Source organism: Coregonus clupeaformis, chromosome 29, assembly GCF_020615455.1.
Source record: "Coregonus clupeaformis isolate EN_2021a chromosome 29, ASM2061545v1, whole genome shotgun sequence".
NCBI lineage: Eukaryota > Metazoa > Chordata > Actinopteri > Salmoniformes > Salmonidae > Coregonus > Coregonus clupeaformis.
This window is the reverse complement of record NC_059220.1, coordinates 21,354,440-21,369,797: the sequence shown is the minus strand read 5'-3', so window position 1 is coordinate 21,369,797 and position 15,358 is coordinate 21,354,440. Positions and strand designations below refer to the sequence as shown.

The following is a 15,358-nucleotide window of genomic DNA, read 5'->3' as shown; positions in this document are numbered from 1 at the left end:
TTAATTGTACCTTTATTTAACTAGGCAAGTCAGTTAAGAACAAATTCTTATTTACAATGACGGCCTACACCGGCCAAACCTGGACGACGCTGGGCCAATTGTGCGCCACCCTATGGGACTCCCAATCACGGCCGGTTGTGATGGAATCGAACCAGGGGGTCTATAGTGATGCCTCAAGCACTGAGATGCAGTGCCTTAGACCGCTGCGCCATTCGGGCTTGCCTCAGAAATTGCAGCCCAAATAAATGCTTCATAGAGTTGAAGTAACAGACCCATCTCAACATCAACTGTTCAGAGGGGACTGTCTGAATCAGGCCTTCATGGTTGAATTGCTGCAAAGAAACCACTACTAAAGGACACCAATAAGAAAAAGAGACCTGCTTGGGCCAAGAAACACGAGCAATGGACATTAGACCGGTGGAAATTTGTCCTTTGGTCTGTTGAGTCCAAATTTGAGATGTTTGGTTCCAACCGCCGTGTCTTTGTGAGACGCGGTGTGGGTGAGCGGATAATCTCTGCATGTGTTGTTCCCAACGTAAAGCATGGAGGAGGAGGTGTTATGGTGTGGGGGTGCTTTGCTTGTGACACTGTCTGTGATTTATTTAGAATTCAAGGCACACTTAACCAGCATGGCTACCACAGCATTCTGCAGCGATACGCCATCCCATCTGGTTTGCGCTTAGTGGGACTATCAATTGTTTTTCAACAGGACAATGACCCAAAACACACCTCCAGGCTGTGTAAGGGCTATAATCTAACCTCAAAAAGCACTAATCGCTCAGCACTAACAATATGATGCAAAACACAGGGGGGGAAAAACATTTTGACTGAACTGGGCCTTTAACATTGTTGATGGTAAGTTATGAGGACTACTAGAGACAAGTTGGTGTACTTACAAGTCAGTGTAAAACATTAAGATCTGTCACACGCCTCATTTGGTGCGATGAGAGAGAGAGAGAGAGTTAAAGAGAGAAAGACCCCTCTGATTTCCCCTGGCTAACACTAAGCTAACTCTGAGCTTTGGAACCTCTCTCTCTTCCTCATTAACAGCCCAGCAGCAGAGGAGAGGAGAGGCTTGCAACACTCCCACTGTACCAAGCCTATACTTGGACAACCTGCAGAAACACACACTTTTAATAATCCACTCCACTGGCCACAGGGCTACAGCAACTTTCCATCTTCCATCGCTATCCACATTCTCTGGGATTTATGAAACAACATTCCAGCGGCCTTATCAGTTTATAATTTTTTCCTCTCTTCTGGCTTTGTTGTGTTTCACGAAACGATGATCTGATAAATGTCTTAACCCATTATTCATGCTGCATTATGAGAATGGGATATTAGTGGGGGAAAGTATTCAAACAGCAATATGTTCTGGCCCAGTGAGCTGAGTGGATCTGCAGTAAGCTGAGGAAGTTGAGACTGTATCAGTCCGCCTCAACACTGTGCCTCAGTCACAGAGATCTGCTGGCTTATATAGAGCTATAGTTGTTACTCTGACCACCATTGATCACACAGACAGGAAAAACATTAAACACTGAATTCACTCCCATCCACCTCCACTAAGGATGATTGTACTGTAATAGTAGTGCTGTATTGATCTCCAACCACAGACAGTAATACACCTCCTCTTAGGTTAACCCTGACCTCTAGCTCCTCTAGAGCCACCAGGCTGATCTCTCTCCCCATATCTGCTCCATGTTGCATTTCTCAGGGGGGTTCATTCTAGATGTACCCAGGACACAAATATCTCCATTTCTCTTTCTCCTCTCTCAGGTAAAGGAGATGTGTTTGGCGATGTGTTTTGGAAAGAGACCACTCTTGCACACGCGTGTGCTAACGTGCGGGCGCTGACGTACTGCGACCTGCACATCATCAAGAGAGAGGCACTGCTCAAGGTTCTGGAGTTCTACACAGCCTTCGCTAATTCTTTCTCACGCAACCTCATCCTCACCTGCAACCTACGCAAACGGGTAAGACTTAAACAGTGACACACACACGCACAAACACACACACGCACTCCGACAACTACGTGTCACTCCTTCTCCTTCTTCCTCCCTCTTCTGTAACCTATTTTCTCATCTGAAACTTTAGCAGAGCTTTTTTATTGCTTTTCTCCTTGTCTGCTGATATGTTAGTTCTCCCATCACTCGTGAGGGATCTCTGGAATGTAATTTTCACATTATTAGGGTATTCATTCTAAAGGTATTGATTGTGTCTTTTCTCAGAGCCACTTTCACAGAATGGATTCGGAAAGTATTCAGACCCCTTCCCTTTTTCCACATTTTGTTTACGTTACAGCCTTATTCTAAAATGAATTCAATCAAAAAATGTCTGTCATCAATCTACACACAATACCCCATAATGACAAAGCGAAAACAGGTTTTTTGAAATGTTTTTTGAAATGTTTTTTGAAATGCTATGAGACTCTAAACTTAACTCAGGTGCATCCTGTTTCCATTGATCATCCTTGAGATGTTTCTACAACTGTGGTAAATTCAATTGATTGGACATGATTAGGAAAGGCACACACCTGTCTATTTAAGGTTCCACAGTTGACAGTGCATGTCAGAGCAAAAACCAAGCCATGAGGTCCCCAAGAACACAGTGGCCTCCATCATTCTTAAATGGAAGAAGTTTGGAACCACCAGTACTCTTCTTAGAGCTGGCCGCCCAGCCAAACTAAGCATTCGGGGGAGAATGGCCTTGGTCAGGGAGGTGACCAAGAACCCGATGGTCACTCTGACAGAGCTCCAGACTTCCTCTGTGGAGATGGGAGAACCTTCCAGAAGGCCAACCATCTCTGCAGCACTCCACCAATCAAGCCTTTATGGTGGAGTGACCAGATGGAAGCCACTTCTCAGTAAAAGGCAGATGACAGCCCGCTTGGAGTTTGCCAAAAGGCACCTAAAGGACTCTCAGACCATGAGAAACAAGATTATCTGGTCTGATGAAACCAAGATTGAACTCTTTGGCCTGAATACCAAGCGTCATGTCTGGAGGAAACCTGGCACCATCCCTACGGTGAAGCATGGTGGTGGCAGCATCATGCTGTGGGGATGTCTTTCCCTCGATACTAGTCAGGATCGAGGGAAAGATGAACGGAGCAAAGTACAGAGAGATCCTTGATGAAAACCTGCACCAAAGTGCTAAGGACCTCAGCCTGTGGCGAAGGTTCACCTTCCAACAGAACCACGACCCTAAGCACACAGCCAAGACAACAGAGAAGTGGCTTCGGGACAAGTCTCTGAATGTCCTTAAGTGGCCCAGCCAAAGCCCGGACTTGAACCCGATCGAACATCTCTGGAGAGACCTGAACATAGCTGTGCAGTGACACTCCACATCCAACCTGACAGAGCTTGAGAGGATCTGCAGAGAAGAATTGGAGAAACTCCCCAAATACAGGTGTGCCAAGCTTGTAACGTCATGCATGCATGTGTGTGAGTACATGTGTGTGTCGAACTGGCACTATATGGCTGGGCCAATGTGTGTGTGATTTGGTACCATGGGGTGAATGTGTGTGTGTTTGTGTGTGTGTGTTTTTGGTTTTACTATCCTTGTGGGGAAAAAGGCTATTTTAGGCTTAGAGGTTAGGGTTGGGGCTAAGGTAAGGGTTAGGGTTAGGTTTATGGTTAGTGGTTAGGGAAAATAGGATTTAGAATGAAAATCAATTGTTTGGTCCACACAAGGATAGTTGAACATGCCTGTGTGTGTGCGTGTGTGTGAGAGAGCGAGCTGGTACCATGGCTGGTGCTTGGGAGTAGATGTAGTGATGAGCTGGTGTGATGGAGCACTGATTGAGCTCCATCTCCATGACCCATAACCTTATTAGTCACAATGCAGAGTGTGAGGCAGATGATGACGGCTAGTATTTGGATCATCGCTGGTCCTGTACTGAGGCAGGTCTGCTTGCTATTATTTTCCTGGAGCTCGTGACATACTATAGGTCTCTCATTCAGTCCATTAGTGGCTGTGGCCGGTGGGGATAAATCTGTGCATTTGTTTTGTTGCTAGTATTTCAGCAGATACAGTATACTTTCTTAACTTGCAAAACCTTTCCCTTTCTCATATAATCTCATAATAGAATACTTTGTGGGAATGCAGAAGCAAATAATCACGCTATTGTCTTTTTGATAAAAAGAAAAAACTAAATAATTAATGTATTTTAACCCTTTTAAATCTAATTAGCATAATACAAACATCAGTTTTTTCCATGGACAGTGTTTCAATCCACCGCATCCGCCAATTGCGGCCTTACACATCTCCCGTGGGAGGTGGCCGAGCTACAGTGGTGTTTGTCAGACCATTAGACGTCCCGAAAATTGGTCTTCTCACGAAAACTTCTGTAATGTCTGACCGTTTTGGCCTACAAACTAATATAACCCCTCTATGGAAAGATGAGACTCGTACATATCGGTGCCTCACAAGTCTGAGCATTAAGTTACCAAACCATTTTCTCATTAATGAAATGAGGGCTATTTCATCTAGTGTGATTATTCTGTCTAGCACCCTAAGGCTTTTAGATTTTACCTGACTTAAGAAAAATATATTGCTTTAAAAAAAACTTGAAAATCTGTCTTTCTTTTGCTCGAGAGGCCACTGCACATTATTTGTTAAGCAACAGCTATACTGTAATTCTGCAGAGCTTAGTTCTGATATGAAAATGTTCTGTTTTTAGCATTTCCACAGTGTTGTCGCATACTAGGGTACCAATACTTTTCAGAGAATTTTAGATGTATGATCCCTTGATTATATCTGTGGAGTATTCCTCTTTTACATTTAGGTTGAAAACCTATCAAAGAAACAAACATCCACAGAATTAACCAAACATTTAGATCTGTGTAGTTAGAGGCTCTCTTTAATGATAGAAGCCTTTTGGATGGTTTATTTTTGTTAGCTGGGACAGCTTGTGTACTTGGAGGCAGAGTATGTGAGCGGAGTTGAGCGGAGTTGAGCGGAGTTGAGCGGTCGGCAATCCCGCTCATTGCTCATGCTCATGGAGCTGTGCTTGCTTGCGTACCACTCCGGCGCGCCATGTCCTTTCCAGCGGCTCAGCTAAAAACCACTCCACGAAAAAACTGCTGCTCCAAATTTGCCCCATTCATTAAAATCACAAATTAACCAACACCCATCTATTTTTGTGACTACCTGGACCTACCATTTGGTTTTAAAGTATTGAAACCAAACCATATGATTTGAATGAAAATTATTTTAATAAACATGAAAAGGTGAATGTAAGAAGCACTCATAATTTAAAATAGGCTACTTGTCATATTAAACAGCATATAAACACTCTAAATAGGTCAGGAACGAAAATTAATTATTTAGGCTATATTATCAAGGCTATAGCCTACAAATAAAAACATTGTGAAGCATTTGCCAGTGTGACAACTAGACTTGTAGGGAGTCAGGGACATTAAGCGCTCAGCATTTAAACAACATTTCGTTGTATTAAATCATTATAGTCAAAAAAATAGTCTGTGATTTACAAATTAAACGAAAAATGCCTTATTAGGCTCAGTCAAACTGCCTTTGAATTCATTTTTAGAAACATGAGCTTGGTCAGAGTCCGTGGCTTCAGGCTCATGTGATCAGGCCAGCAGCGGAGAGTATCCTCTCCACGCTTGCAGAGCCACTGGGGATGCTAAACACCCTTTTGGCCACTTTTGCCAGACTGGGCAGGGATGCAGAGTTTTTTATTTATTTTTATATAGCTAGGCCTAAAGGTTTTTAGGCAAAATAACCCAATCAAAACGGAAAGGTCATTGTAAGTTGGAATATGCCAGGCCTATTGGGCCAAAATCAATTATGGCCTATTGTATAGATAATAGAACAAAAATGTGTCACGGTTTCGGCCGAGGCTGCTCCTCCTCCTTGTTCGGGCAGGCTTCGGCGGTCGTCGTCCCCGGAGTACTAGCTACCACCGTTCGATGTTTCATGTTTGTTTGGTTTTGTCTGTTTGTACACCTGTCCCTTGTTAGTGTTTGATTTTGTTTCCTATTTAGTTATCGTGTGTTGGGTCAGGTGTTATGTGTGATTGGTTTTTGTCAAGCTGTTGCTCTCTGTATTAACTCTCGTGTTTTGTTGTTTTTCGAGAGTCCGCACTGTGTGCGCTATCGTCGTTTTACGCACTGTGTTTATTGTGCGTAATTTGTATTTTGCCTCCCGGTTGGGTTGGCTGTTCGCCTGTTTGGTGCTGCTTTCGTTTACTAAAGTCTGTTCACGAACGCCCGTGTTTCCTGCGCTTGATTTCCACACCGCATCTACACTCAGCTACTGACAGAATCACACATCAACCCATGGAATCAGCAGGAGCAACCGCGCCAACGGACATCATGGAGGACCGTCTTCGTGGGCAGGAGGACAGGATCAACCAGATCGGTCACGCCCTGGATCGGGTGATGAACACTCTCCACCGATGGGAAAGCAGCGGGGTACCCACGCCCCCACCTACCGGACCATCCCCATCGGTCAGTCCTCCTGTCCCCTTCCCGGAACCCAGCGGGATTCGGCTCTCGCTCCCGAGGGCGTACGACGGCTCCGCTGCCGGGTGTCAAGGGTTCCTGCTGCAAGTGGAGCTCTACCTCGCCACCGTACACCCGGCGCCCTCGGGACACGAGAGCGTCTCCGCCCTCATCTCCTGTCTCACCGGCAAGGCGTTGGAGTGGGCCAACGCCGAATGGAGGAGAATAGACGCTGCTACGATTACCTATGCGGAGTTCTCCCGCCGCTTCCGTGCCGTGTTTGACCATCCACCAGAAGGGAAGGCGGCGGGGGAGCGTCTGTTCTACCTCCGACAGGGGATGAGGAGCGCACAGGATTTTGCTTTGGAGTTCCGGACTCTAGCGGCAGATTCAGGGTGGAATGAGCGGGCCCTCATAGACCACTTCCGCTGCAGCCTCCGGGAGGACGTCCAGAGAGAGTTGGCGTGCAGGGATACCACGTTGTCGTTTGACCAACTGGTCGACATGGCCATTCGGCTGGACACCCTGCTCGCCACCCGTGGACGTCCCGGGTGGGGGTTGCCCATTCCACCTTCCGGCACCTCCGAGCCGAGCCCTATGGAGCTCGGAGGTGCTGGCGCTAGAGAACGGAGGAGTAGGAACCCGAGGGGGGCCGTTCCCTGCACCAACTGTGGCCGTGGAGGGCACACCGCGGCTAGGTGTTGGGGAAGGTCCCCGGTGGAGGTGAAGGCAGGCCACGCATTGGGGAGTCCTCCCAGGTGAGTAGGCGCCCTACTTACCCAGAGCTTTCTGTCGTTCACATAACCTTGCCTGTTTGTTTCCCACAGGTTGCACCTCGTTCCCAGCATAAGGCGCTAGTAGATTCAGGCGCAGCTGGGAATTTTGTAGATCGCCAGTTCTGTGTAGAGTTAGGGATTCCTCTCCTTCCCGTTGATAAGCCTTTCCCTGTACATGCCCTAGATAGCCGTCCGTTAGGATCTGGGTTAATTAGGGAGGTCACAGCGCCCCTTAGGATGAAGACGCAGGGGGTCATGAGGAGACGATTCAGCTCTATCTGATTGACTCTCCCTGCGTATCCGGTGGTGCTGGGACTTCCCTGGTTGATTACCCATGATCCTACTATTTCGTGGCGAGAGAAAGCTCTTAAAGGGTGGTCTGTTCAGTGTGAGGGGCTATGTCTGGGTGTTTCCATAGGGGCGACCTCGGTGGAGAGTCCAAATCAAATGCCCGCACTGCATATTCCCCCCGAGTATGAGGATTTGACACTGGTGTTTAGTGAGACAAGGGCGGCGCAGCTGCCGCCTCATAGACAGGGGGGATTGTGCGATAGATCTCCAGTTAGGAGCAGCACTCCCGCTGAGCCATGTGTATCCCTTGTCTCAAGAGGAGAGGAAGGCGATGGAAACTTACATCGCCGAGTCTCTGAGACAGGGATACATACGGGCCTCCACTTCACCCGCTTCCTCAAGCTTCTTTTTTGTGAAGAAAAAATATGGAGGTTTGCGCCCGTGTATTGATTACCGCGGTCTCAATCAGATTACGGTGAAGTACAGTTATCCACTTCCTCTGATTGCGACTATGACGGAGTCATTACACGGTGCTCAGTTCTTCACAAAATTGGATCTCAGGAGCGCATATAACTTGGTGCGCATTAGAGAGGGCGATGAATGGAAGACAGCATTTAGCACGACCTCCGGTCATTACGAGTATCTCGTCATGCCATATGGGTTAATGAATGCTCCCTCAGTCTTCCAATCCTTTGTAGATGAGATTTTCCGGGACATGCAGGGGCAGGGAGTAGTCGTGTACATAGACGATATTCTGGTGTACAGTTCTACCCGAGCTGAGCATGTAGCCCTGGTGCGCCGAGTGTTGAGGAGACTGTTGGAGCATGACCTATATGTCAAGGCAGAGAAATGTCTGTTCTTTCAGAAGTCGGTCTCCTTTTTGGGTTATCAGTTGTCTGCGTCAGGGGTGAAGATGGAGGTTGACCGGGTGTCAGCTGTGCGTAATTGGCAAACCCCAACCACTGTGAAAGAGGTGCAACAGTTCTTGGGTTTTGCGAATTATTACCGGAGGTTTATCCGGGGTTTTGGACAGGTGGCAGCTCCCATAACGTCTCTGTTGAAGGGGGGTCCGGTGCGCTTGCGGTGGTCAGCTGAGGCGGACAGGGCTTTTGGGAGACTGAAGGACCTGTTTACCTCGGCGCCGGTGTTGGCGCATCCGGATCCCGCTTTACCATTCCAGGTAGAGGTAGACGCGTCCGAGGCCGGTATTGGGGCCGTCCTCTCACAACGGTCTGGCACACCACCTAAGCTCCGCCCCTGTGCCTTTTATTGTAAGAAGCTCAGTCCGGCGGAGCGGAATTATGACGTAGGGGACAGGGAGCTGTTAGCCGTGGTACAGGCCCTAAAGGTGTGGAGGCATTGGCTTGAGGGGGCTCAACACCCTTTCCTCATTTTGACGGACCACCGTAACCTGGAGTACATCCGGGCAGCTAGGAGACTGAATCCTCGCCAGGCCCGGCTGGACTATGTTTCTAGCCCGGTTTGTGTTTAAAATCACTTACATCCCTGGGTCCCAGAACGGGAAGGCAGATGCCCTGTCTCGGCGGTATGACACGGAGGAGAGGTCCGTTGAGCCCACTCCCATACTACCAAAGTCTTGTCTGGTGGCACCGGTGGTATGGGAGGTCGATGCAGAGATCGAGCGGGCGTTACGCACCGACCCAAGTCCTCCACAGTGTCCAGTGGGTCGGACGTACGTTCCGCTCGAGGTACGCGATCGCCTCATTTATTGGGCTCATACGTCCCCCTCCTCTGGACATCCAGGTATCGGCCGGACAGTTCACTGCCTTAGCACTAAGTACTGGTGGCCAACGTTAGCCAGGGATGTGAGGGTTTATGTCTCCTCCTGTTCGGTGTGTGCACAGTGTAAGGCGCCCAGACATTTGCCCAGGGGTAAGCTACAACCCCGTTCCACAACGACCCTGGTCCCACCTCTCGGTGGACTTTGTTACAGACCTTCCCCCCTCACAAGGGGAATACTACCATCCTGGTCGTTGTGGATCGGTTCTCGAAGGCCTGTCGTCTCCTTCCCATGCCGGGTCTCCCTACTGCCCTACAGACCGCTGAGGCTCTGTTTACCCATGTCTTCCGGCATTACGGGGTACCCGAGGATATAGTGTCTGATCGAGGCCCCCAGTTCACCTCCAGAGTGTGGAGAGCCTTTATGGAACGGTTGGGGGTTTCGGTGAGCCTTACCTCGGGTTACCACCCGGAGAGTAATGGGCAGGTTGAACGTGTCAACCAGGATGTGGGTAGGTTTCTGAGGTCTTATTGCCAGGGCCGGCCGGAGGAGTGGGCGAGATACGTTCCGTGGGCCGAGATGGCGCAGAACTCTCTCCGCCACTCCTCCACCCAACTAACCCCTTTCCAGTGTGTGTTAGGGTACCAGCCGGTTCTGGCACCTTGGCACGAGAGCCAGATCGAGGCCCCTGCGGTGGATGAGTGGGTGCGGCACTCGGAGGAGACATGGAACGCTGCCCACGTCCATCTGCAGCGGGCCATCCGTCGGCATAAGACGAGCGCCGATCTCCACCGCAGTGAGGGGCCTGTATACGCACCTGGAGATCGAGTCTGGCTCTCGACCAGAAACCTGCCCCTCCGCCTGCCCCTGCCGGAAGCTGGGTCGGCGGTTTGTGGGGCCATTCAAAGTCCTGAGGAGGTTGAACGAGGTGTGTTACAGGTTAGAACTGCCTATTGATTACAGGAATATTAACCCCTCGTTCCATGTGTCTCTCCTCAGGCCGGTGGTAGCTGGTCCACTCCAGGACTATGAGATCGAGGAGACTCCTCCGCCCCCGTTGGACATCGAGGGGGCTCCAGCGTACACTGTGAGGTCCATCCTTGATTCGAGACGCCGGATGGGGGGTCTCCAATATCTCATGGAGTGGGAGGGGTACGGCCCGGAGGAGCGGTGCTGGGTGCCGAGGAGGGACATATTAGACCTGTCCCTGCTGACCGAGTTCCATCGGGGTCATCCTACGCGCCCTGCTCCGCGTCGTCCTGGTCGTCCCCGAGGCCGGGATCGGCGCACGGCTGGAGCCGCGCGTCAAGGGGGGGGTACTGTCACGGTTTCGGCCGAGGCTGCTCCTCCTCCTTGTTCGGGCAGGCTTCGGCGGTCGTCGTCCCCGGAGTACTAGCTACCACCGTTCGATGTTTCATGTTTGTTTGGTTTTGTCTGTTTGTACACCTGTCCCTTGTTAGTGTTTGATTTTGTTTCCTATTTAGTTATCGTGTGTTGGGTCAGGTGTTATGGGTGATTGGTTTTTGTCAAGCTGTTGCTCTCTGTATTAACTCTCGTGTTTTGTTGTTTTTCGAGAGTCCGCACTGTGTGCGCTATCGTCGTTTTACGCACTGTGTTTATTGTGCGTAATTTGTATTTTGCCTCCCGGTTGGGTTGGCTGTTCGCCTGTTTGGTGCTGCTTTCGTTTACTAAAGTCTGTTCACGAACGCCCGTGTTTCCTGCGCTTGATTTCCACACCGCATCTACACTCAGCTACTGACAAAATGAAGGAAACTTTTATGAGATTAATTGTTTTGTTTATAAATACTTTGCTACAATGACACACTTAATTAGCTACCCACTTCGTTCATTTCTTTTAGCATGTCCACATAGTAAGTAGCCTACACCATCATGCTATCTGGATTTGTGTCTTTTCAGATTCCACAATGATTCTTTAGTTGTGGACACTACATCACCACACTCCATCTCTTGCTCTTGGTCCTCATCTTTGTAAGTCACCTTGATTTTGCACCTGTGTTTTGTCAGTTTCTTTATGAAAATATTTAGCGAACTCTATGACAGCAGCTAAAGCAAGGGGCTATAGCAGCACACGAGTAGACTGCAAATGCATGCTGGGACAGGCATGCCCTGAGCTCGTGAAGTGAGCCCTACTGGAGCTCTATTGAAGCGAAATTGGAGCGGGTAAGAAGGCCGGCGCTCCAGCCTTTAGGAATCTCGCTCCGCAGTCCAGTGAAATGGGGCACGCTTCACTCCACGCTCTGCTCTGCTCACATACTCTGCTTGGAGGACAACAGTAAGATAACATACTCAGGGACTAGACCCTGCAGACGAGGCTTTTACCAGCCGACTGAAATATGAATAATGTAACTATAGGGATGGGTGGAGAAGTCTGTGTGGGGTGCGTGTGTGCATGCGTGCTTGTGAAAGAGGATATTGTGGGGTAGGGAGTTTAATACAGAATAGTGAAGTCAAGGCTGAAGTCCAGGATGCTGATTTGTTGTAAATGTTTTCATGATTTCAGCAAGAGAACAGGAGGTTTTATTTGTTCATCTATGTGTGTGTGTGGAAGGTAGTGCAGAGATCGGGTGAGATGGAGAAAGCTGAGCTGAAGGAGGAAGGGAGATGAGGAAGTCATCCATGCAGAGAGTCTCATTTTCTCCATTCCTGTTCTGTCTGGTAAATAATGAATCGCTGAACAGGAAAAGTGACCCACTTTTTTCTGGAGAATAAGAAGCCAGAGCTACATTAAGAGGGACAGGGTAGATTCTCTTCATCAGAACAGAGAAACAGGGACATTTTGAAAAACAAGCGGCCATGGACACTCCATGGACTGCTCTCCTATCTGCCTAGTGCTTTTTAAGATGCTTCTTCACCACAGAAGTATAGCTTGAGCTCTCCTAGCCTCCCTGATTACTCTCCCTAAGGCCTGTGTACAGTGCCTATTGAAAATCTACACACCCCTTGCACGGCCCTCACATTTTGCTGCCTTAAAATATAATCTAAAAAAGGATTGAAGTGATAATGTTTTATTTTTTATACCAAAAAAATTACAGCTATGAATCATTGTGAATTATATTATACCAACATTGCACAACTCTTAGGGTAACATACAGTATATCCATTGTTTTTGTCAAAATTGCTCAAGCTCAGTAAATTTGGTTGGGAATCATTGATGGGCAGCGATATTCAAACCTTGTCTCAGATCTTCAAGCAAATCTAATTCAGGACTGGGACTGGACCACTCAGGAACACCTAACACCTATTGGAAAGCCATTCTGGTGTGTCTTTGGCATTAAAATGTGTGTAACTGTCCCTCTGAAAAATACAACTCTATCCAAGCCTAAAGTTGTTTTTAAAGACTGTGCTGGGTTTTCCTCTAATTTTTTACCTGGGCTTTGCTCCTATATTTATTTTGATTCTGACAAACTCCACAGTCCCTGCCAGTCTCAGTCCTGACTTAAATCTGCTTGAAAATTTAGAGACAAGGTTTGAATATCGCTGTCCATCAATGATACCCAACCAAATTTACTGAGCTTGAGAAATTCTGACAAATAATGGATATATGTTACATTTTTTTACATTTTAGTCATTTAGCAGACCCTCTTATCCAGAGCGACATACAGTTAGTGAGTGCATAAATTTTTCATACTGTGAAAAAATGTTGCCCTAACAGTTGTGCAGAGTTGGTTGAATCTTATTAAAAAGTATTCACAGCTGTAATGGCTGCCAAACGTGCTTCCACCAAGTGTTAACTCTAGGGTCTGAAGAACTACGCAATCAATACATTAATTTGGAAATGTTTCTGTAATTTTCCTTTCACTTTGAAAATTTGGAGTAGGTTGTGTAGATCGGTAGGAAAAAAATCTAATGTAATCCCTTTTTAGATTCAATTTTAAGGCAGCAAAATGTGTAGACTTTCACAAGTGACTATGTGTATGCGTGTGTGTGTGAGAGTTTGCGTGTGTGCTTGTGTGTGTGTGTTTGCGTGTATCCGCGTGTGTGCCTACATGTGCTTTCCAGTGTGTGTGCTTGCTCGTATTCGTGTGTGCTTGTGTGTGGTTCCCTGTCCCCCCTGGCCTGTGTTCACACAGTGTGACCGATGTGGGAAGAGGATGATGGGCAGGGTTTCCTAGGGGGCAGGGATTTGTCATTCACTCGCCCACAGAGACGATGCCCAGAGGGGAGCACTGGTCCCTCTGACCCCACTTCCCCGGGGCCCGTGTGATGGGGCTGGCCAAACAGAGAGAGCCATAGAGAGAAGGCGGTATGGAGAAATGACCAACAGACAAGTTTCTCTCCTCATATTCCAGGAAAACGTGACAAAATTACAGATTTCTGACTGTTCTGAGTGTAATCTGGGATTTCACCTTCACATCCAAGTCAGCAATGAACTTTAATTATGAGTTTTAACAGAAGGGTTGGCATTCGGCACGTGAGTCAGGTGTACAGTATGGATCCTGTATTAATTCTGTTTCTGTGATTGTGTGAGCATTGTTAGAGAGCCAACAGAGTAGCTATCTGCCCCACGCTCCAGGAACATCCACTTCCTAGCTTACTGGGATAAATATAACGCTGTATAAAAAAAAATCTAATCAAGAGGAGAGACGAGACCACCTACACACTCCCAGACCCTCCAGCTCAGGCTTATCAGGCTTACGAAGACAACAACCACAACAATGAATGAGCCAACAGCTCACCAGACCTGGGATAACTATAGTTTTAACTATGCTTTGTGGAAAGTAAAAAAAATGTCTGGGGGAACAAATAGTTACTTTGGAGGTGACTACAACTATTTCAATACAGATCCCAAAAAAGGACTACTTTTTAAAACAATTTGAATACAGATCCCAAAAAGTTACTTATTTTCCAAAACGATTTGAAAACAGATCTCAGAAAGTAACTACTTTTTAAAAACGATTTGAATACAGACTTCAGAAAGTAACTACTTAAAAAAAACAAATTGAATACAGATTTCAGGAAGTGACTACTTTTCTGAAACTATTGGATTGGCTGCCGTCAACTAATGGCAGGGCTGTATCTGGAACTGCATGTTGAAGATAGAAATAGAATAAATAGCGCACACAATCTCTTATACTATTCCAATCTATCTGACAGTCATGTTTGATCTACACAATACATTTCTATCTAAACATTTTTAGAATGTCCATTGCCTCAAGTGTACATAATCAAGTCAGACCAATTAACCAGTGATATTTTGTACAGATAAGTATAAATAAGTTGTGACGCTCAACTACTGTATGACTCTTTCAACATGTCACAGAACAGGTCGAAAGCAGTAATTAATTTTATGATACCTGAAAATATTGCAGCGTAATTCAAAGCCATTTGCAAACATTGCAAATAGCACGTTTCCCCTCATCAATCTACACACAATACCCCATAATGACAAAGCGAAAACAGGTTTTTATCAATTTCTGTACATTTATAAAACATAAAAACAGAAATACCTTATTTACATACGTTTTCAGATTCGAAATTGAGCTCAGGTGCATCCTGTTTCCTTTGATCATCCTTGAGATGTTTCTACAACTTGATTGGAGTTCACCTGTGGTAAATCCAATTGATTGGACATGATTTGGAAAGGCACACACCTGTCTATACAAGGTCTCACAGTTGACAGTGCATGTCAGAGCAAAAACCAAGCCATGAGGTCGAATAAATTGTCTGTAGAGCTCCAAGACAGGATTGTGTCGAGGCACAGGTCTGGGGAAGGGTACCAAAACATTTCTGCAGCATTGAAGGTCCCCATGAACACAGTGGCCTCCATCATTCTTAAATGGAAGAAGTTTGGAACCACCAAGACTCTTCCTAGAGCTGGCCGCCCGGCCAAACTGAGCAATTGGGGGAGAAGGGCCTTGGTCAGGGAGGTGACCAAGAACCCAATGGTCACTTTGACAGAGATCCAGAGTTCCTCTGTGGAGATGGGAGAAACTTCCAGAAGGACAACCATCTCTGCAGCACTCCATCAATCAGGCCTTTATGGTAGAGTGGCCAGACAGAAGCACTCCTCAGTAAAAGGCACATGACAGCTCGCTTGGAGTTTGGTCTGATGAAACCAAGATTGA

The 15,358-nt window shown here is 47.2% G+C and overlaps 1 protein-coding gene across 1 annotated transcript in view; it reads left to right on the top strand.

Moving 5' to 3' along the window:
• The window catches only part of LOC121544292 (potassium voltage-gated channel subfamily H member 5-like), a 165,597-nt gene extending 152,192 nt beyond the window's left edge, over positions 1–13,405 (top strand). Inside the window, exons 11-12 of the mRNA XM_041854203.1 lie at positions 1,777–1,973; positions 13,364–13,405. Of these exons, the coding sequence (XP_041710137.1) occupies positions 1,777–1,973; positions 13,364–13,405 (239 nt within the window). The remainder of the gene's footprint in view (positions 1–1,776; positions 1,974–13,363) is intronic.
• The last annotated feature ends 1,953 nt before the right edge of the window (positions 13,406–15,358 follow it).